Here is a 23,437-nt window from a genome sequence, read left to right as displayed (position 1 = left end):
TGTATCTCTCTCACTCTACCTCTTTCTGTATCTTGCTCTCACTCTTTCTTTCTCTCCCTCTCTCTCTGTTCCCTGTGGCTCACCCCCTCCTCTTCTCTCCTCTCTTTCAGGAGGTTTCTCTTGTACGTGTGATCCCCGGCGGACCGATGCGCTTCCCTGTCCTGCCAAACGCAGAGATTAAAACCTCCTGACAGGGCCCAGAGAAGTGAGGAGAAAAGCTCATCGTCAGTCACCTCCTCTGCTCCTAATGTGCCCTGAGCTGCCTCTCCACCGCCCATCCAAACTCCTCTTCATGGCAGACACTCCTGCAAATTTCCTCCCGTTCACCGCCCAGAACAGGCAGCGGTAGACAAATCGAGCGATCTAAAACCAGAACCTAACTCACACTTTCACAAAGAGAGGGGAGATGAAGGAGATTTGTTGGACTCTTTGCCCTAAAGGGTATTAAGGGCAACCCTCCGGACTATTATTATTCTAAATTCGTCCTTTTTTGTTGTTGTTCTGAAGGATTCGGGATTGATTTTTTGGTTTGTTCTGACTGCCATCATGTGTCGGCCCCACTGCGTGGAGGGATTGAGTCTGACCCAGAGAAGAAGTTGGGGGTCTGTTTTGATGTTCCTCTGCTGCTTTCTGTTCACATCTGGGGCCAGGCCTAAGGGCCCAGGGCACAACTACCTGAACTCCATCCGCATCGACGGGGACATCTCGCTGGGGGGGCTGTTCCCGGTGCACGCCCGGGGGAGCGAGGGGAAGCCCTGCGGGGAGCTGAAGAAGGAGAAGGGGATTCATCGTCTGGAGGCCATGTTGTTCGCCCTGGACCGCATCAACAACGACCACGAGCTCCTGCCCAACATCACGCTGGGGGCTCGGATCCTGGACACCTGCTCGCGCGACACCCACGCCCTGGAGCAGTCGCTCACCTTCGTCCAGGCGCTGATCGAGAGGGACGGCTCTGATGTGAAGTGCCCCGGCGGGGGCCAGCCCATCGTCAGCAAGCCCGAGAGGGTGGTGGGGGTCATCGGAGCCTCGGCCAGCTCCGTCTCCATCATGGTGGCCAACATCCTGCGCCTCTTTAAGGTACGAGCCTACCACCATGTTCTTACACTCCCCTTCCTCCACACACACACACACACACACACACACACACACACACACACACAGTGTTTAACAACTGACCATTCTGCTCTTCTGTATTTACTCTAGGCCCGAGGTGGGGTGAGGGCCATATCCATTTCTGATTTTTATGCCAACTTCTGGCCTTAAAGACTTTATTAGCCCATTATGCCATCTGGCATTTCTGCTACATTTCTTGCATGCTTGAATGACTGCTGTCTTGTGCCTATATATGAAACTGATCTAATCAAAGAGTGAACCAGTTTTGGTGTTTACAGCCAATTAGCTCATGCAGCCAGGGTAAATCGGTGGAAACAAAAAAGACTCCTCTCTGTCTCCATAGAGCAGAGATTAGTAACTCACGGTCCTCCAGGGCCGAGAACTGAGGGTTTTCCACCCTCCCTTTACCTGAGAGTCAGGTGTGAACACAGTCTGGCCAGTCAGTAGCACCAATTTCCTGGGAGAAAAGAAAACCAGGGCTGGATTTGGATTTGAGAGCCAGAACTGGTGATCCCTGTCACAGAGGGACCCTATCAGTTCAATGGTTCTTTGTCGGGCAAAATGGCTCAATCTGGGAGGTGTCACACTTCACACCTATCATAGAGGGTTCCAGAAATAACTAAAATGGTTCCCCTGTGAAGACAAGCCAAATAATCTTGTGTACACTCTCAGAAATAAAAAGGTACATTTGTGTGGATAAAATTTCCAAAATGTACCCTGAAAGTGCAATAATGTTCTCTTTGGGTCTTCCAAGCAGAATAAATGACAAATTAATTATATATTGCTGGCTAGGGGTACAATTGTATACGCCTACTCGTACCTTTTTAGGCACGCTTTGTACCTTTTTTTCTGCGAGTGTAGGAGGTTATGGATGCTAACAGAAGGTTCTGGTGGTGACTTGTATCTGGTACTACCTCCAGATCACCGCTTTTTCTTTTTCCCATGGCCATTAATGATCTAACAAATGGGAACACTTTTAGTTTCAACGTACCGGAGACATCATTTTAAAGGGTGAATATTTGTGCTGTAATACAGCAGACTTTCCGGGCTCTGGTTATGATTTTCTACATCATTTAGTAAAAATGACTGGACTCTGCTGTCCAACTGGCTGAGAGTGACAGGGCAGCAGCATGTGATTTTTTTGTTCCATTCTACTTTACGATTGCTATGAGTAATAAGTCTCCGGTGTCTTTGTTGAATGACTGCGTGAAGATGGGGTTATGTATAAAAATCTGATAAAATCACATCTCTTCAGCGATGATGCTCATGGTTGGTTTAGAATACATCTGAAGCTTACAAATGTTTTTATGTCTTGTTGCATCATTGACAATACTGCAGTTGATTTCCAATCACTCTCGTTCATTTCATTCAGCCTTGCAGCCAGCCCACTGAAATACTACATTTTCATGATGATTTTGGTTTGTCATTTAAGAGTTTCAGTACTACAGCTGCTGGTACGCATCTCTGTGTTTAAACAAGAACACCCATTCAAATCCTGATCTAATTGCAGGCATACAAGTAATTAAGACCGCTTTCTTTTTTAAACCTGGCATCTGCTAAATCGATATTGGGAACAGCTGTACGGTGAATCCAAACGGCTTGAGCCGTACGGTGTGAATCGAATATATCCTGCATCAAACACACAACCTTTTTTTATTAGTTCAGTTCCCTAGCCATAAAGCAGTTCCCTAGCACTGCTGGTCCTAAGCCCTCTACTGTATAGCCTGTTGCCCACATAGTCGGGGGTGGGCTGATGAAAGTAATAAAGGGATTTTTCAGCTGACCTAAGGGTAAGGTGACGGCTCGGGAATACAGCTGATAACAGCAGGGCCATTTTCCCCTGAATATCACTTCCCTCCAGGGGATTCTGGGAACTGGCTCAACCATTGCTCATGCACAACAGATGATGGCGGTGTTCAAGAAAGCTTGGATAAGGCACCGATTAGGGAACTTTAACTACATTATGTGATTATATATGCTAAATGTTGAAATTTACCCTAGTTTTTACATGAGCGTGCATCAACACATGTTAAGTCAAATTATAACAATGAGTAATATTATGAAGCAGGCCATTTCCACTGACATACCCTGCTTGATAATATATTCAGGCGCTGATACTTTTGAAAATGTGTATGTAAATGGAATCCAATACAGAGTACAGGTTACTCATTTACCGTTTCATGTTTAATTAGACATTGGTCCAGAGAGAAGCAAGGTGAGGCTGACTGCCTTAATTCATATTTATTGATTTTTGCTATTCATTGCTCGTATGTCAAAAAGAATTCCCAAGTTCCTGGCCTGGGTATATTTCACTGATCTTCAGGGTGTGTGCTGCCATGGAATTCAGGCCTGTGGCCAATAATGTTATACAGCAGCATCCATTATGCAGTCGGTATCAAATGCAATGCAATTACTACTGAATCAAAGCCCTTTCACTGCCGCTGCATTGCGGTACAAACCCAACAACCGGCTGTTTTTACAAAATGGCCCCCTGTCTGTCCAGGTATCACAGCTGTCTGCTGCTCTAAGAAGGGGGTGCTGGTATGGCCAACACTGATTGGCTGCTTTTATTCTTTAATTTTCTCACACTTGACGTAAATCTGTGCGCTTTTTGTCTTACTGTCAATAGCAGTTTTGTGCCTAGCAGCAGCACTGAGGCACCACTTCCTAAGAGTAGGTGAGTTCTGGTGTGGTTCTGGTGTGGTTCTGGTATTCTGGTGTATGTGATCGACATGTGACATGTTATTGGCATTTTCAGGGGTGTGTCCAATGGAGTAGCTGTGGAATTTGATTGGCCAAGGTGCCAAATAGCGCATTAACATTGGCTAATCAGCTAATGGTTGATAGTGTGACCTTCTTTCTGAGTCTGTGACCCCCCTGCCACCACCCCCCCCACCCCATGAAGAAGCTCCTGGTAACCCCTTTGGTCATGTGTCAGTGATTTGACATGTATGGGAAACAGTGTGCAGAACAGTGCCTAATTAGCCTCTTTGTGAATATTGATGTAATCTCTTCATGTATTCGTGTAATCCCTCACACATCGGCGAGTGTGTAATTCCGTTCGGCGTCAGCTAGGGCGAGATCAAAAACAGCGCTCCGTCTCCGAGAGTTTGCTTCATCACCTGGGCCACCCGGCTTAGACAAACAATGTCCTTTCATATGCGCCAACCCCGAAGTACTCTTATCAACATTCGAGAAAAAGCAGGGCACAGGAACCTTTGGAGATTATCAAAGTTTGGGTGACTCCTACTGGAATGATGGGACAACAGGATGACAGGATTCCCTGATTCCCAGAGCGGTAATGAGCTTTGCGGGCAACGAGCTTTGCGGGCAACGGGGTTCTGTTACGTCATACTTTGTTAGCAGAGCACAGATCTCCCCTTCGCTAGGGTTTAAAGGTGGTGTCGCTATAGATACTCTATCTGGTTTTAATGATGTTCATCACACGCCCCTCACTGATTTTTCCTCTTCACGACTCTGCTAATTACAGAGAAGCTCTCCGACTGCAATGCAATACTTTTCTTCCATGTTTCATACTGTTGAGGTCTTCATTTCTTTTAGTGGCTGACTCTGCTGTGAGTGCTTTGAAGAAGATAGATGAATATATACTTTATTGAACCCTGTGGGGTAATTTGTCCTCTACATTTGACCAATCCTAGTTTCTTAGGAGCAGTGGGCAGCCACCATGCAGCACCCAGGGAGCAATGTGGGGTTAAGGGCCTTGCTCAAGGGTCAAACAGCTGTGCAAATTTTATCATGGCTGCACCAGGGCTTGAGCTTGCAACTGTCCGGGTCCCAGTCATGTACCTTAGTCACTAGACTACAGGCCGCCCTAGATTAGGGTTAGAGGTGTTTTCTTTATTTTGCTATCCTCCCCCCCCTCCCCCCCCTGTATTTAGACTGCCCCATCTTATATATCAACACTCATAACTGGACCCCTTCCCCCGGCTGTGTTTCGAGAAGCGCAGACGAACACGTCCTTTTGGCCGAAGCGTCTGATGTTAAGTGTCTGTTCTCGTCATATCAAAGCACACGGCCTGGACTCCCGCAGAGAGGAGCTGCACGGGGCTGGACGCTTCATGGGCAGCTTAACGGGCAGGCTCGCCGGGGGCTCTCTGGAGATTCCAGCCCTGAATGTTAACAGCGCAACTTAACACTGTGATGCTACTCTGTGCATTATAGTGCTGTGTGTGTGTGTGTACGATACCCTCATCATGAGTCACAAAGCACCATTGATAGGATGAAGGCATGACCACGGCTCAGAGATTATGAACATTCACCTGCTGTATTATGCTTTAGTCGATTTGGATTAGTCATACTGTACACCAGATGAACCAAATAAAAAATAAATCTTTGCCAGCAAAAATGAAAATGAAAGTGGGTTTTTCTTACCTCATGTCCCTGGGTACCGTATAGTACGTATATTACACTGAATCATGAATTGAATTGTGTCCCCCTGTGTATTAGGAGACCTGAGTCATGTTTTTGTGGGGGTTGATGGGTAATTTGCAGGTTGGCAGGAGATGCACTGATAGTGGGCTAATTCCAATCACTTTCTTTCTTGCTCCTCCCTGCTGTAAAATCCTGCTATGCCAGCTTCACCCGCTTCAAAATTGAACTGGTCAAGCTGGTCATGAACTGGTCTAGCTGGGTATAAGCTGGTCACCAGCTAGTGCTGGTAACTTGTCTAAACTGGTCGGTGGTCAACCAGCTACCAGCTCTTTGAAAGCATTGCTTGAGCTGGTCAAACCATGTCAAGCTGGGAGCTGGTCTGGCCTGGGCAACCTGCTTAAACCATGTCGAGCTGGGAGCTGGTCTCAAATGGTCAATCAGCTTCCAGCTGTTTTAAAACCTAGCTTGAGCCGTTCCTAATTCTATAGTACTCCCAGCTCCAAGAAGGAACATTTAACAGGTTAGAATATCCTTACAGATTTCAATCGATTTCCGGGTCAGGAGCAAGTCAAAGGAAAAAGGGGTGAAAAATAAGTGATTGAAATCAGCTCAAAGTGAGACCCAGCGATAGAGTCTGGCATTAGCACATTAGCTTTCACACTGCCTCATCAGAAGACTGCACTGCCTCCAGCAGCCCAGTCAGAATTTATTGAGTTAATCTAATAGGCCGTTACACCCGGAGATCCAGGTTAATACACTGCGGCAGTGCAGAAAACACTACGTCCTCCCCATTTACTGTTGTTCGCTCGCTCCTCACACACACACGCACACACCACCAACTCCTACCCCCACCCCCACTCCTTCCTTTTGAAGAAAGCCTGCTACCCACATGCAGATAGACAGAGAATGGGGAGGGGGAGGGGGAGGGGGAGGGAGTGTGGTGAGAGAGGATAAAATGTCTCCTAAGCTCTCTGCCTCATGAAGAAATGTGCAGTGATTGACAGAATGAATTAATATTTTACATGGGGATTACATAAGGGCTGGCTGAAGGGAGGGAGTTGGAGAGGGAGAGAGAGGGGGGGTTCATCTCCAGAACAACACCTCCTCAAACTGTGATGCTATCTCTACCTGAGGGCTTGCCGTGGCAAGTTAAAGTAACAGGATAGAGTCCTGGATTGGAGACTCCAGCAGGGGCCAATGTAGCATGGTTAGCTCAGCTAGTTCGCTAGTAAGCACGGATGGTGCAGTGAAAGCGAAGGCTGGTAGCAGGTTATCGCGACAACACTCCCCAATGACGTAACCCTCAAATTCAAAAGAACGTTCTTGCCCTTGGCTAGAGGCGAGTTTGTCTTTAGCTGACTGGTAATGTCGTTCAACAAATAATTTGGACAAGTGAGAGGCTAGGGTTCAAATCCCACCTCGGACTCAGGCAATTTCTCACCTGTTACACCAACATGGGGGCTACACTGGGGTGGCCCTGTGTAATTTCTGATCAAAGAACCACATACAGATGCCATTCACTTTACGCGAGAGAAAAGTCAGACTGAGCGTGGGGGAGAGAGGCAGAGTGGTTTTGTGAGAAGGAAAGATGAGGAGGCTGGCAGTGAGAGAATTGTTGACTGATTCATTGAAAGAAAGAAAGAAATAAAGAAAGAGACAGAGATGTACTCTTGGCCGTGTTGGTCATTAAACCCACACTGTGAGCTGGCCAGAGGAGGTGGGCTTTTAGGCCAGGGCCATCTTGTGATACATTTTAATCAATCGCAGTTTATTACACAGCTAATAAATGTCATCCAGATTCTTAGGTCTGAATTAGTTTCTGGTCTTAAAGGTCCAATATTGTACCCCTTTCAGTGTTTTATTTTAGATCCTGATATTCATAAAAAGACGATTGTGTGGTTGTAAGTACCAAAAACAATCTTTATCCAGTTTTACATGCCCATTCTCCAGCGCCTCATGTGCTGACTGCACTACACTACATGTGGATTCATTTTAATTCAGTTGGGTTCAGTTGGGTTCAGTTGGGTTCAGTTAAGTTCAATTGATTTCAGTTTGATTATGTTTGATTCAGTTAGATTCAGTTTAATTCATTTGGATTCAGTTGGGTTCAGTTGGGTTTATTTGGGTTCACTGGATTTAGTTTGTATCAGCTTGTTTTAGTTGGATTCAGGTGGATTAATTTGGATTAATTTGGGTTCAGTTAGGTTGAATTGAATTCAATTGGCGTCATTTGGGTTCAGTTTTGGGTTGCTTGCGCTGTAGGAAATACGGGGGAAGAGAGAGAATGGGGATAATGAGTCTGGAATTTAGAATATTTTGAAAAAGCTCATCAAACATGAAACATTGATTTGCACTGTTGCATAAGAAAAGCCATTCTTGTTTTGAGTCTTTTGTTCATTTGCAATGATAGTCTCAAAAATGACAGAATACAATTTGGAAGAGCCTAATTTGTAAACTTGTCAAGGAGCAATTAGTCTCTGTTTGCTTGTGTTATATTTGGGGATTAAACTTATTCATTATCATTGGGCTCACCTGGTCTTTTGTGAAATCTTCTTGCAGTGTGTACAGACCTTAAAAATTATGTACACATAATCCCTCTGTGAACAGAGGATATTTCCAGAAAAGGCTTCAGAATTGTGGAAAGTGAAGACCTACCAAAAAGCCTTATGTTCTCTCATAATAAGACAATGCATTGCACCAAACTGAAAACCTTGACTAAAGGTCCTGTTTCAACACTAACATGTTCAACTAATAGAAAAAATGAATAGAAATATAATATTGTTAATGCCTCTAGTTTAAAAAAATCCATTCATCCATTATCTAACCCATTTCTTCCTGGTCAGGTCATACATAAGATGTATAAAATGAAAGCTATTCTTATTTACTGCACTTGTGCAGTGTCTCTTGGTATGAACTTGCTAGAGCTTCAGTATGCTATGAATCTTTTAAGAGGTACATTTACTTAAAATAAAACTTTCTGCTGATTGCTCCTACACCATTTTGGCTCTCCACAGAATTTAGCAGTGTCATTTTAGAGTCTACTCATTTCAGCATCTCTATTTTATGCTATGCAATGTAAACAACAATGTCTATTACAACTTTAACATTCCTTCTTTTACAAGAGTTGCAATGGGCTACTTGGACTAATTATGTGACAAATAATTGATCATACTTTACAATGGTATTTAGCGGATGCCCTTATACAAAACCAATGACACAGATTACATTTTATTTACAATGCATTTAGACAGTTCGATATTATTCCAGGACTAATTCAGCATAAGGACCAAATGTACAATGGCCCAGCATGGATTTTAACCCATAACATTTTATTTCTAAGTCAAATCTGCCTCCCTGTACAGGCTTCTAGTTCTACTTATTCAAAGTGACGATCAAGAATAGGTGCAAAAGCCGAGGGCTGCTCGGTAGCTCCCTCTGTAAAAGCACTACTCACAGTGCACGAGCGAGCACCACACTCTCTGATCGAATCTGACCCGTGCTTGTGTGGACTGTGACTGCCAGAGTTCTGTGTGGGATACAGTCAGTCGGGATAGCCAGCATTGATCATTGTTTGAGTGACTCCTGGCTGTCTGGGCACCTGTGACTAGCACTCTGTGCATGTATACTGTATGAGTGGGTCTCCTCAGCTCACTGTATGAGTGGGTCTCCTCAGCTCACTGTATGAGTGGGTCTCCTCAGCGCACTGTATGAGTGGGTCTCCTCAGCTCACTGTATGAGTGGGTCTCCTCAGCTCACTGTATGAGTGGGTCTCCTCAGCTCACTGTATGAGTGGGTCTCCTCAGCGCACTGTATGAGTGGGTCTCCTCAGCTCACTGTATGAGTGGGTCTCCTCAGCACACTGTATGAGTGGGTCTCCTCAGCTCACTGTATGAGTGGGTCTCCTCAGCTCACTGTATGAGTGGGTCTCCTCAGCACACTGTATGAGTGGGTCTCCTCAGCTGTGTTACCATCTTAACCTACAGGCCAGCAGAGGATGGGCTTCGCCCTTTAGCCGGGATCCTCCCAAGATTTCTTCCCATCGGGGAGTTTTTTCTTGCCACTGTTTGAGGGCTTTTCCCCACACCAGGCAGTTGTTTTTTTACCTCATGTGCTATTTGGGGGCTTTGTATGATGTTGGTATTTCCTCTTTTTTCTTCCCTTCTGTTACTCTGTAAAGCAACTTTGGGACAGTATTCTGTTTAAAGTGCTCTACAAATAAAATTGAATTGAGGAGAACCGCAAATCGCCTCACCGGTAGTAGGGACCATGTATGAGCACGCTTGTACATAATTCCCAAAATTGGACATTCCAAATTCATATGGGATTAGAGATGCCAAATTTTTTTATTAAAAAAGAATAGACACAAAAGCCTGCCTTAATATGAAACAGATCCTTAAATAACCTCCTTTTCAACCTTAATCTTTAAAAACTTGATTTAAATGCTACGTCTTTAAAACCAATGAATTCTTTGTGTAAAAGAGTGGGATGGTTCAGTGATTTAAAGGCCACCCAGGTGAGATGAGATGGAGTCGATGAAAGAAAAGAATACAAGGTGTTCAGAAGTGAATCGAGGTCCACTTCCTGTTCATATCATGGCATGCATTGGAGCTGTCAGTGTGAGGTGCATCCCCTCTTCAAAAGCCCTTCCTGAGATTTCTGATCCATTTCAGTGTTGAATGCAATGTGACATTGAGATTTACCTTTTAAGAACTCTGCTCTGAAGTCTTTTCTTTCACTCGAACTTCACTCAAGATCTTTTGAAGATTTGATCAATGTCCCCTGTCTGTCCACATGAATTCCTCTGACAGAGATTTTCAGATTGAATCATCCTTTGATGGGGACTGTCTGGTGAATTACACTGCTGGGTGTGTGGGTGTTTATTGATTGTCTCTTGGGAGACAGGAAATATCCAATGGTGCATGGCAGGAACGGAAATGAGGTAATTTCCTGTTTTCTGCATAGCAGGTTAAAAAAAAAGTCAAATTTCCAAGAACGTGGAAATTGACGGGAACAATGAACGATGCATGTTTGTTGATGAGCAAGAGTATAACTTTTATTGCATTTTTAATTTTTTCTCCAAACACCTGTTTTTTTCTGGTGTGCAAACCTCATCCTCTTCAAGTTACTGCTTTACACGACATTAAAACTGTTATGTAAAACTGTTATATTATATATAATATAATACAAAGAAGGAGCCATTTATCATGTTGGCTCTACCTATAGTGATTTTTCATGAATTTATCTTGCGGCTAAGTATCACAATGTGCTAATGTGCATCATGAGTGTTGCTGCAGACATTAGCATAGATTCAAAATAAACATTTGTCCTTAACTTTGACTTGCTATGAAATAGGAAAGTGTTGTTTTTTCACAAACACAGTTTGATGAGTTCAGCAATCACCAAAACTAACTTGCTGGAATGTGTTTGTGAAGAAAAATAAATAGCGCTTACTTTTATTTGTCAGTTCATTTGTCAGTCAAAGTTAGTTGAGGACACATGTTGACTGAATCAATGCAGCCTGCAGCCTCCAGTCAACATCAGAACAGAGAGGAACTGAGAGAAGTTCATATGAGGAGACTTCTTCTGAAGTACTTTTGACTCCTGTAATCGGCTGTTTAAATTTCAGTTTGTAGTACAACCAACATTGCAATATCAGGGCTTCTTCTCTGAATTATTTATATTATCATCTGATTAAAGCCCTTTAGGATAGGTTGATGAGTACAGGTAGGTGGGTAGATGGATAGGTAGATATAGATACACAGATAGATTGATCGATAATTGTAGATTGATTAATTCTACATCGGAAGTATGTAGTGGGAGTTTGTGACACCTACTTTCTTTGAGTAGATTTGAGTTTATTGTATTCATAATTCTGATGAATTTTTCCTTAGTTTTAAATATATAATGCCAAAAAGGTATTGTTTAAAGGGCTAGTTCACTTTCTGGGGTTTTAGAAGATCTCAGTTTTTATTTTATCTGGTTATAAAAACGTTCTGACAGTTACCCAGCTATACAATGGCTGGTATTGTGGCATTCAGGGGTTCATGAGCTGAAGCAAATTGAAAAAGGACCAAATTTGTGCCACAATAAGAATCTTAAAGCGCAATCTGCTTCTGCTTCATAAATATGAGCCAGGTTTATTAAAATGAATATAATATGACTATCTACTCCATACGCAGTCCTATTGTGCATAAACTAGTTTTATTTTAGGTGTTGGGGCTGTGGGAGTTTGTTCTCTGGCTCTGTTTGTGCTCACATTACTAACAGAACAAAGTTAAAAATCAATATTTCTGCTGCAAGCCCACACTGTTTTGGTGGTTGTGGGCCGCAGTCTTGATCCTTGGTCATATTTAGCATTTTATTTCAGCTTTAATGTAAGGGCAAGATATTTATTTGTGTACAGTATGTGTTTTAACCCTCTATTTGATCCCATTCAGTGTTTGACTCTCTTAAAAACCATCTCTTAAAAACCAGTTAACCTTATTTTTTTCGACTTGATGCTATGTGACTTTTACTGGTTTTGTGTGATTAAATGGTAAACATGCAATGAATGTAATCTGTGGCTGTGCCATCTGTGGAAAAGGCCTGTACCAACTTTGGTGTTGCGTGGGGTCAGTAGTCAATATACAATGTAAGAAAATATAGAATATAATTCATTTTTTTACTTTTGTGATTGTGGTGGCACTTTTCCCATACAGGTTTAAAACTTTCACTTACCTCTAAAATCACACAATTTTCACAGATTTGTCATATTTAGGGATAAAAGGCAAGTAATTTGGGAGACATTAAGAAGGTAATACACATTTCTCTTGCAATAATTTAGTGCTGGTTTGAACTGTTGGGTCAATTTGACTCCAAACAGACTGCGAAAGGCATCATAAAATTTCTAAAAGATTCTAGCAAAGTATGAGGGTTAAATGATCACCCAGCATTGTCTTTGACCCTGACAGCAGAAAGTACACAAGCTCCTCAACTCAGTATTGAAACCAATGACAGCGCAGAGTCAAATCCCTGCCTGTGATGTAATGTGTCCCCAAAGACCAGCAAAAGTAATGTCCTTTCCGTCTGAAATTGGCCAACATCAGTACCAGATTTATATAGTGCGTGCATACTTAACTGTATTACTGAATCCTAAGGACAAAGTGGTTAGACTTAATGCCTCTCTTGTTTTGGATGACTTCCAAAATATGGACATCCGTTTTCAGATGAAATCATGCATTTTGCAAAGCTTTTTATCTTTTTTTTTTTTTGCATTTGGTTTCAAGTTCAAGCTGTGAAAAAAATAGTTTACCCACTTTGTCCTTTGTTATTTTGTGTACTGCTTCCAATTACAAGAGTATATAATTTATTCAGCATTGTTTGTGCTGATGTATAATAACTTAATTAAAGAAATCCTTGCTTACATGCCTTACTGGGAGCTAAGGACAATGAAGTAAACAGACTCACTTAGATCAATTATTTTTGTGTACAATTAAATAAATAATAAAAAACCAAATAATTTTTTATAACTCCATAGATATTGATTGATTCCCTCTTGTCTTTTTAAATGACTTCAGACTTCATCTGCCTGTCTGTGAAGTATATGACACATTGAACCAAGCCAAATGACCAAACTGACCTCCACCTGGGTTTGGCAATAAATTCACTATGAATATGCACACTCCTGAAGAGCACCTGCATACCATTAACGAGTGTGCACTTTCTGAGTTTACTTGTGTTTCAAAGTCATCAGGAAGGCACTGTGAGTGTGACCAGGCCCGTCCAGAAACTGCTTATTCAGGGGCATGGAGGCTCCAGTGCTGCTGGTGGCGTGGTGCCCTCCTGTAAGGGGAACAGGCCTATTAACATAATGAGCCCCGCGTACGACTGTGTGCCATTAGTTTGTGGATTATCTGCAGATGCTGAGTGAGTCAGCATCTGTTCCATGTGATTTCATGTGTAGGCAAGCTCCAAGAAGAACCAGGAAACTGTTTCAAATACCCTAGACCAGGAAACTTTACTCTCAGATCACCATTAAAAAAGGCAACAAAACAAACCTTCTATTCAATTACGTTTTATTTTTATAGCACTTTTCGCAGAATACAAAGATGCTTTACAGAGTAGCAGAATGGCAAACACCAGACCTGAGCCCCGAAAATGAGGTAAAAAAAACCTCTCCTGTGGGGAGAAAAAGTGTCAAACAGTGGAGGGAGAACCTCCCCATTGGGAGGAAATCTCAGGAGGAACATAAGCCAAACACTTCTGATATAATTATCAAAATCTGAGGGTCCACAATACATAATTAAACATGTAGAACTCTACTGATAAAACCCAAAGGAGGTTTGCCAGAATATGCAATAGTTTAGCTTACTGTGGAGTTCAGCTTTTGGGTGTCTTGAGAATTCGCTGGTCAGAATGGGGCTCGATCACCAACATCATTCACGCAGTAACGTACATAGCAACAACCAACTGTTCAAAGACAGTGGCGCCTGATGTTAGTTCATGTGACATGTCATTTTTAAAGATGAGGCTGAAATAATAAATATGAATTAACAGGCACACAGTGCAGGGGATTTTAATGCTGTGTGCCTGTTAACACTTCTCTCCTTTTTCACTGACTACATTTCATACTTGTCTCTGTGTTTATTTATTTAGTCTTTTTTATTATTTTGTAAATAATTTGGTACCTAACATGGAGCTGAGCATCTTCAGTTCCTGCCGCCATTTTGGAATGGCTAGTCGCTGCAACTGTTGCCGTGTTAATGCTGCAAAACCCCACTGCTGATTTTGGAGAGTGTGGACATCCGTATAATTCTTCAAAACACGTGTTGTCACCAGCTGCTTTGTGTTCACACTGCAGACCACAGATGATCTCACATAGAGTAGAGTCCCACTGTATCTGTCATGTGCGGCTTTAGCATGCAGTCCACGGGCACTCCATCCACCATCCACTCCAAATGAACCCTCAAATACCCGAGGCCAGCGTTTCTTACCTCCAGTCCCCGGGACCCACTTGCCAGGAGGTTTTTGTTTTAACCAGGGACACACACCTGATTTGACTAATCAAGGGCATCAGATGTGTGTGTTCCTGGTTACAACAAAAACCTTCTGGAAAAACCTTCTTATCCATACAACAGCATGTTGCCTGACCTGAATGAGCCATCCTTGTTAAAACATTGTTAGCTTGCTAGTTTGTAACGTTAGTGAGTTACTGAACAGGAAAAAAAATAAAGCCCCAATGCTTCATTGCAAAGCAAATGGCCATATGGCAGTGATTGTTTGTGTGTCTCCAACGGACTCACATGGGTATGTTCTTGGTATTTTATTCGCCTTTTGCTTGTGCTGCTGCTGTATTTCTGAATGACGCCATCATCCACAGACAACAATGCACAGACTCCATGCAGTAAACAGAAGCTCAGTGTTACTTGGTAACTAAAGAAGTGTATTCTTACAGAGAAACAGCCCGTGTCTTTTGGCGGCAAGCGGACAGCTGAATTGAACGAGGCTCTCACTTCCTGAACAACACCGACCATGACCGCTGAGTCTTCCTTATCTGGAAGCATCGGTGCGTACGCGCCGCTCTAAACCACTTTACAATCAACGTTTAGCAGGACAGGGGCCCGCTACAATCCACTCCCGGAATGCATTACCTGTCTGCGTAGAGTTTTCACGGCTAATCAATGAAACGGCTGAGATCCTGCTCCTGTGTCTGCTCCTCATTCCAGCACAGCCTTCAGATGGATCCCATTCTAAAGGTCTGCAATACATAAACAAAATGTGTGTGTGTGAGTGTGTGTGTATGTGTGGGATGTTTTGTGTGTGTGTGTATGCGTGTGTATTTGTTTGTGTGGCTACATGTGCTGCTCAATTTGACATACATGCAATTACTCGGCAAAGTAATACAAAATTTAGACGAATAATTGATTCTGATTGGCTGAACGTTTTTGATTATTTTCCAATATTCATCACATCCACATCCTGGAGTTTATTTTCATAGATTGCACTGGCTGTCGTGCTTTATCCCTCACATAAATATTTTAGCCTCCGAAGGTTTTAAACGAGTTGATATATTGAATTTGAAATGGAGAGGACGTAAGCACAGTCATGTGGAATTCTCCATTGCTGTTCCACTGCTGATCTGAAATCCACTGAGCCAGCCTCTCAGGTTCAACTCGCTGGTTACTAGAGATGCAAAGCAGTCTTTGTGTATCAACATCAAAGTGTGTGTGTTTGCCTGAGAGAGAGAGAGAGAGAGAGAGAGAGAGAGAGAGAAGAGAGAGAGAGAGAGAGAGAGAGAGAGAGAGAGAGAGGCAGGCAGGCAGGCAGGCAGGCAGGCTGAGAAAGAGGGAGGCAGGCAGAGAGAGAGAGAGTGTTTGTGTGCGTGAATGTGCATGCGTGTGTGCCTATGTTTGTGTCTGGAGGTAGTTGCAGTCCAGTCCAATGAGTCTGCACTGTGAGGAGTCTGCGCTGTGAGGAGTCTGCGCTGTGAGGAGTCTGCGCTGTGAGGAGTCTGCGCTGTGTACAGTCTGCGCTGTGTAGAGTCAGTCAGGGTGGCCGGGGCAGTTTGACACGTCCCTGTGATGTGCTTTTCCCACCGCTAGTGAAAATGAGAAGCGTATGAAATATTAAAGCCACATCTCTGGGTGTTCGGCAGTGAGCTCTTTATTTCCCTCCTGCCCTAACCCCTGCTGTCAGGCTGACTGGCTTACAGGATGGGATTCCCTGTGTCTCAAAGGTGCTCTTCCGGAATCTTCCTCTACTGGTGTTTCCTTAAATAGCCAGAATCACCACTGTTTGGCCAGAGTGGGGAATTCTCAAGTCAACCAACAAATAAGTCAATCTTAACAAGTGTTTTATTGTTATATCTAGACTTAAAAGACAATTTCAATCTAGGCAATTTAAGAAAATTTCACATGACGCAAAAAGTGATTAGATTATATTTTGTATTTGAGAGAAGGATATATGATTCATTGAGATTAGATCACTTGTTAAGACAGGCCATTTTGCAGTGTTTCATGTGTGGGCAATTTGTCCAATCTTACTCAAGTTTTCCACATGAAAACCAGTTCATACCAGTTCATCTGATGATCCGCTCCTGCAGTCAAACAGGTGTGCTGCGATTGAAGCTCATTTCTGGGGCAGTGGTGTAAAAACCGCCTGAAACATTAAATAACCCAGAGCCTATGCAATTGTGTTGATGAGCTGCTCTGTATCTCTTGAAGGAATTGTTCTAGTCTGCTGCCTTAATTTGCTGCATATTAATATGAAACATGGGGAGTGTGCAGTATGAGAAATGGGCAGTGCAGGACCATAAATCATATACATCCCTATCTGCACTCCCCTTAGTAATGAAATGTCATCAGCCCTCTAGCTGCTAATTACTCTCCTCAGCGTGTTAAAGTCTGGACCTGCTCCAGCATAGATACTTAAAAGTGTAGATTACATGCATTCTGGCCTGGTTCACATACATTTGTGCATTTAAGAGCAATTTGTGGTGTTTTCGTCTCCGCAGTGACAACGGTGATGTGTGCTATTGCATAGCTCAGTCGATACTGTGTGACCACAGTTCCACTTCCACAAACACAGATTAACATTGGTCCTGGACTAAATTTTGGTTTCATTATCACAGGTGAGAAAGCAGAACTGGCAGTGCCTTGTATTGTATCCCTTGGATGTGATCACTTACGAGTGCTTCATTATTGGCTGTCTGGGATTGAATCCTGAGTGTGACAGATGTGGACAGTAATCCTGCAGGACAACATGTTTTGGTGGTGCTGTCACCCAGTGTTACGGACGCATCAATCGACAGGGACGGTATGCATATAGATGATATGCGTCTCGTTATCCCCCCAGTATATCAGGCACCTGCCAGTGGACCTGTTAAACTGCACTGCACACTGGGGTGTCTCAGTGGCGCAGCCTGCAGAGCACTGACCGCATGCGCATTGTGAGCCGCGACGTCAACGGTTCAAATCCGACCGTCTGACAATTTGTCGCATGTCTTTCCCTCTCTCTCGCCCCCATTCTTCCTGTCTCTATATACTGTCCAATAAAGCTGAAAAAGGCCTAAAAAATATCTTTAAAAAAAAACTGCACTGCACAAGAAGTGTCTCTGAGCAATCCATCTCTATTGGAGCCTGACTTGTGCCCAGGGGTGTAGCACAAGAATTCTGGGTCCCCTGAACGAATATTGCTCTGGTCCCCCTCATTTTTTAATGAAAAAAAAAAAATCTAATTTTTGTGGGCCCTCTTTCCAACCCTCTGCCCCAAGCTGTACTCTGCCCCCCCGTGCGGCAGCCCTGCTTGTGACCTGTAGAGTGTCTGTAATAGGTGATGCTTGTGACCTGTAGTGTAATAAGTGATGCTTGTGACCTGTTGTATGTGTGTCATAAGTGATGCTTTGACCTGTTGTATGTCTGTCATAAGTGATGCTTGTGACCTGTTGTATGTGTGTCATAAGTGATGCTTGTGACTTGTAGTGTGTCTGTAATAGGTGATGCTTGTGACCTGTAGTGTGTCTGTCATAAGTGATGTTTGGCATTGTGTGTTTTTCAGAAGAGGGCACATATTTATCCACAGTCACTCAACTGTGGAGGTTCCAGCAATGAACACTGACGATTAATGCAATAGAGAGGAACAAGCACAACAACAAAAAGAAAAATGCTATTGTGAAGCATGATTTTCCATGTAATGCCTGGTTTGTCTGTTATTGCATATTTTAAATGTTGTTATGCATTAGACCTGTCAGAAAATTCTAATTTGCGTTTGCCTGAAAAATGGAACATAATTGCATTTCAGCAGATAATTAAATTAGGGCAGAATTTCATTCTGAATCCCACAAAAGGGTAACATAAACTTGGATTTCATGCTCCGAATGCTGTCAGAGGAAATTATGACATAAATATTGTATCTTTTTTTTCAAATAAGTGATTTTTGCTGCAGCGCTACCAATTTATACAGACATAACAATAACAAACATTGTTTAAAAAAATCCATGCAACATGCAGTCGAAGAACAGTTCTCATTTCAGGTGAAAGAAAACCAAGCTTAATTCCATTCACCTGCTACAGTACTTGAAGTTGTATTTGTATTTGAGTGATACCTGGTAGAAACCTCAGGCTGTAGTGTGGGGAGTTTTCTGCATTCGGGCAGCTTGTCAGGAGCATTGTGAACACAATCCCGCCCAGCGTAGTCACAGTGTACACAGATCGATACCTCCGTCAGAAGCTCTTAACACAGCCTGAGCTGCACATCGCCTGCCGTTTGTGATCGCACACAGCAATACAGACCCGGGGGTCTCTAATATAACCGATGCATGATAGATATGACCTTTTCTACATTTAGTTCTCCAATTTAATGTTGTCCAGTTTCATATTCTATAATTGGTAAATGGTAAATTGTTGGCATTTATATAGCGCCTTTATCCAAAGCGCTGTACAATTGATGCTTCTCATTCACCCATTCATACACACACTCACACACCAACGGCGATTGGCTGCCATGCAAGGCGCCGACCAGCTCATCAGGAGCATTCGGGGGTTAGGTGTCTTGCTCAGGGACACTTCGACACAGCCTGGGCAGGGGATCAAACCGGCAACCCTCCGACTGCCAGATGACGGCTGTTACTGCCTGAGCCATGTCGCCATGTCTAATTCAGCATTTTTCTGATATTAAAACAATGACTTGTTTCTGTAACACAGAGTAAATCTATTGTCAACTCAAGGCCCTGTAATGTCCAGATTACACAACGCTGGATGTGGTTCATGTTTATTCACCAATTCCTCCAAAAAGTCGAAATCTTATCATTCAAGAAATATGTAAATAACATATTCTGAAAAGGGGAAAATATAAATTTGAATAAATGTTTGGGAACCCTGCTGTCTTGCTCCAGGAACAGCAAGTTATTGCCACAAATGAGCGTATACATAAACATGGCTCTTGGTATAACAGTAAGTTCCCAGTAAACTCACGGTTGGTGGGTCAGAGTAATGGTGATGGAGCTGGTCTTGCAGTTCCCTGGTTTTAGACTCAATTCCCAGGTGGAGAGCTGCTGTTGTACCCTGGAGCAAAGGTGCTTACCCTGAACAGCTTCAGTAAATATTTCCAGCTGGCTCAATGGATTGTTTGTAAAAGGAATATCATCTGTGTAATTTGCCCCAGGTGAGAGCGTCTGCCGAATGCTATAATGTGATGCCGTGATGATTCAGATTTGCATCAATGATATTTCTAAAGATGGCTGTAGCGGTTTAAGACACTAACTTGTAACCAGAAGGCTAAAAATAGTATTCTCTAGAAAAGTGCAGCTGTCGTTTCCCCTGAGCTAGGTACTTGCAGTAAATACCCAGGTGTCTAAATGTACACAGCATCATGTATAATGCCAGTTATGCAAGCCACCACGGTTAAGGGCATATGCTAAATAAATAAATAAATGATGCAGCATGATTAAAAGAGAAATGACTAAAGTGTTCATAAACCTATAAAGGATGGCGTTCATAAAAAAGCAGTTAGGGGTAGACGCCTGTGGAGGATTTTGGGAGAAAGAGGAGTGTGGTGTAAAAACGCCACCCTTGGTAATCCCGCGGGAACTCTTGCATTTGTCTTCACAGTTGGAGTGCCTTGATAATTGCGTGCAGAATTACCCCACCTCCGGAGCCAACGCAGGCAGGCACAGGAGAGAGAGGTTTGCGTTGAGGTGGGAGCTGTAATCGCACACACTCCAGGGCTTTTGGGTGATAAAGAGGTCTTAAAATGGCTCCCCTGAGTCCTGCTCTCTCCCCTAGGCTCTCAATTCAGCCACATAACTCCTGGTTGAGATTTCCCTTCAATCTCTGTCATCCCCACGTGAATCCGCATACTTTCACTTTCAGGACATAAACTGCCTTTACTGGATGTAGTGCTTTTATCCAAAGCGTTTTACAATTAATACCTCTCATTCATCCATTTGTGCACACTCACTCACCAATGGTGAAAGGCTGCTATGCAAGGCACCAACCAGCTCATTGGGAGCAATGGGAGGGGGGTTAAGTGATTTGCTCAGAGAAACACCCAGGGTGGGCGATTGAACCAGCAACCCTCCAGAAAACCACTCTTGCCCCCTGAGCTAATCCCACCCCCAATATAATATTTGATATTAGCAGCATTGGTAGAGAGCAAACCATACGTTTATGGACATTTTAATAAGTATTTTGCTCAGATTCAGATTCAAGATACAGATGGTTTTCTGCAGGTTGTATTGATTGGATTGGATTACATTGGATTGTCCACATCTGTCACACTCAGGTTTCACTCCCAGACAGCAGGCCCTAAAACCTGAAACCGGACAAGCCACCCAGGACAGCCAATAATGATTGTCCTTTCATCCGATATCAATCCGTATCTGTATTGGTACACACCTCCTAATAATACCATGCAATGGGATTGGTACAAAAGGAATACCATGACCACCATACGATACCCTACTAAAGGTCTGGCCCCATGTTTGAAAAATACATAAATAGTGATTATACGTAACTTGTATCATGTTCATATTTTCTCCAAGACAGTTGAATGTTTTACACGATATACCTGAAATATTATTTTCTTTGTTTTGGATATAATAATCGATATACATCAATGAGGGACTCATTGCATAACAATTAGCCTCCTAACTTTTTGCAATGAATCCCTGTGCGTTTATACCTGTACCAGTTGACCAATCAGGTTACAGTGGACAAAGAAGAGCGACAAATTCACAGTTGATAAATGACCGGGATAAGTAGGTTAATGATGCATTAAAGTGAGCAAAAATTACGCCATGTTTAAATCTCTCGCTCTCCACCCTCCACAACGTCTCCTTTCATTTTATCACTTAAAGTGAATGTCAAAACAATCAGTCCAAGTGTTTTACTGGAACGGAAGGGAGCTAAATCTAATTAGCTTTTACACACTATGGCTGTCAGCCAGATTTGTCGTCTTCTTTTATCTCTGATTTTTTTTTGTTCACAAGATTTTTTTTTTTGCCTCCCACCAATATTTTCAGACACATTCATCAGTATTTTTTCATCTTCTCCATCGCTTAGTAATGACCCTTGGTCAATTCAAAGCGTGAATGTATAATGAGAAGTTTGTTCTGTTAATAAAGCTGCTAATTTGAACTGGAGGGGTGTCTTGAAGGTCCAGTGTTGGGAGAGAGTTAGAGATGTTGGACACGGGAGCTTGGAATGAAGGCTGCAGATGACCGTTTGTTTTTTAAAGTGACAATCTCCATTGGGCTCTTTCCAATTGTGTATCTTCACCTCCCTTTGTGTGTCCATTCCCTGTTCCTCGCTTCATCCATCGGGAGAGGCAAGGAAAGGAACGAGAAAAGGACATGAAGACAGGAGAATCGAGATGACATGAATTACGCGCTTAGAATGTTCTTGCTCATTCAGACATCACTTTGAAGCCATGTCGGTTACAGATGTGTCATATACGCGTGGCAGATGTTGAGAGGTGGATCCAGAGGTCGTAAATGTGTACCTCACCTCAAAAAACACTTCCACAAAGGATACGCTCCTGTTTCCTTACTCAAGAAATCTTCTCCTCCTAAAAAAAGTCCTTGGCTCCTAGCTCCATTTATTTATTTAACCCTGATTTCCAGGCCAGGCAAGGAACAAGTAGGCAAGGAAGGATAAAATAAGCTATTGGAATGAGCCCCAGGTATCTGTCAAGCAATAATCTCCAGGTACCTCTGCCATTGATGTCTTGATTATAAGAGGGACGGTATTGTTGCTCCTCTCACCCTGAGTGAGAAGAAAAATACTCGGCGGGATACTGGAAGGGGTCATAAAGGGGTTATTGGCAGATTGGGAAATGGGTAACAAACTAGATTTATCAGCAGCACACTGGAGCAATTGTATATTATGGGTTCTGGGGTTCTGTGGACCTTAGCTGGTCCACACCAGATCATCCACGCTGCCCTTACCTGATGGTCAGATCTATCCCTTTTCTTCTGAGAAGAAACAACCTGTCATACTATATTGATCTTCTTATTTGACCCCTATTGGATGAAGGATGAAGGACACACAATGTTTCACCACTGAGCACTGTAATCACATCTAGACAGTTAACACATGAAGGGTCATTACTGACATAAGGAAATATGAGTGGCTCTGTCTTTGGGTGTAATTAGCTCTCCAATTGAACAAGCTCTCAGCTGGAAGTGCATTCATCCCTTGGGCTGTATTTCAAGGTCTCGGTGGGGGGGAGGGGGGTGAGGGTAGGGGCTGTGGGCACTTCAGATCATTGACTCAATGGGACAGGGGGTACTTGAGTTGATTGATGAACTTGAAATGTCCAGTTTAATGCCCAACTTTAATGACAATGGTGTGACAGCACTTAGCATTAGCACCTGTTTGGGTTTCTGAAAACAGTAACACAGTACTGTATACTTGAGTGAAATCAATGTAAGAAGAAAATTTCACATTCAAGAATGCTCTGGAGGCATTTCAGCTAGTTACAGTAACTTATCAGCTAGTTACTAAATGTGTCGTCAGTTACCAAGCTTTGGGTTTGCAAGCAACTAGTAATAATGGATACCCAGCAAAATTAATTTATTGATAAAGTTATCTCCCGATTGTGGGGATTTAAGTGACAGTCACTTAAGTCACAGCTTGTTCACCTAAAATTAAGACAGCCTTTGATTTATAAATTTGTAAATCCTCTAAATGAATAGCGGCCGCTAACCTAACACTAGTCTTTTGTTTTCAGTGAAAGTGAAAATTGGAGATTTGTAGAGAGTTGTAGAACATATCAACACATCTAATCAAATTTGAACTGAGAAATGTTTCTTTCTGTATCTGTTTCTGGATTTCATCTTCTGCTCTTAATTATTTAATTCTCCCAACCATTTACATGGTCTGCCATTTCAATTTTTAGCCACATTCCATGGTATAAACAGCAGCTAATAAATCTTCTTGTCTTGTAGCATTTGATT

At 42.9% G+C, this 23,437-nt stretch overlaps 1 protein-coding gene across 1 annotated transcript in view; it reads left to right on the top strand.

Moving 5' to 3' along the window:
• The first annotated feature begins 410 nt into the window (after nt 1-410).
• The window catches only part of LOC133109692 (metabotropic glutamate receptor 4-like), a 165,054-nt gene continuing 142,027 nt past the window's right edge, over nt 411-23,437 (top strand). The window contains exon 1 of the mRNA XM_061219175.1: nt 411-1,077. Coding sequence (XP_061075159.1) covers nt 547-1,077 — 531 coding nt within the window. The 5' untranslated portion in view covers nt 411-546. The remainder of the gene's footprint in view (nt 1,078-23,437) is intronic.

Source organism: Conger conger, chromosome 14 (assembly GCF_963514075.1).
Source record: "Conger conger chromosome 14, fConCon1.1, whole genome shotgun sequence".
Taxonomy (NCBI): domain Eukaryota; kingdom Metazoa; phylum Chordata; class Actinopteri; order Anguilliformes; family Congridae; genus Conger; species Conger conger.
The sequence above is the reverse complement of the archived record's forward strand: the minus strand, read 5'-3'. Positions and strand labels throughout refer to the sequence as shown.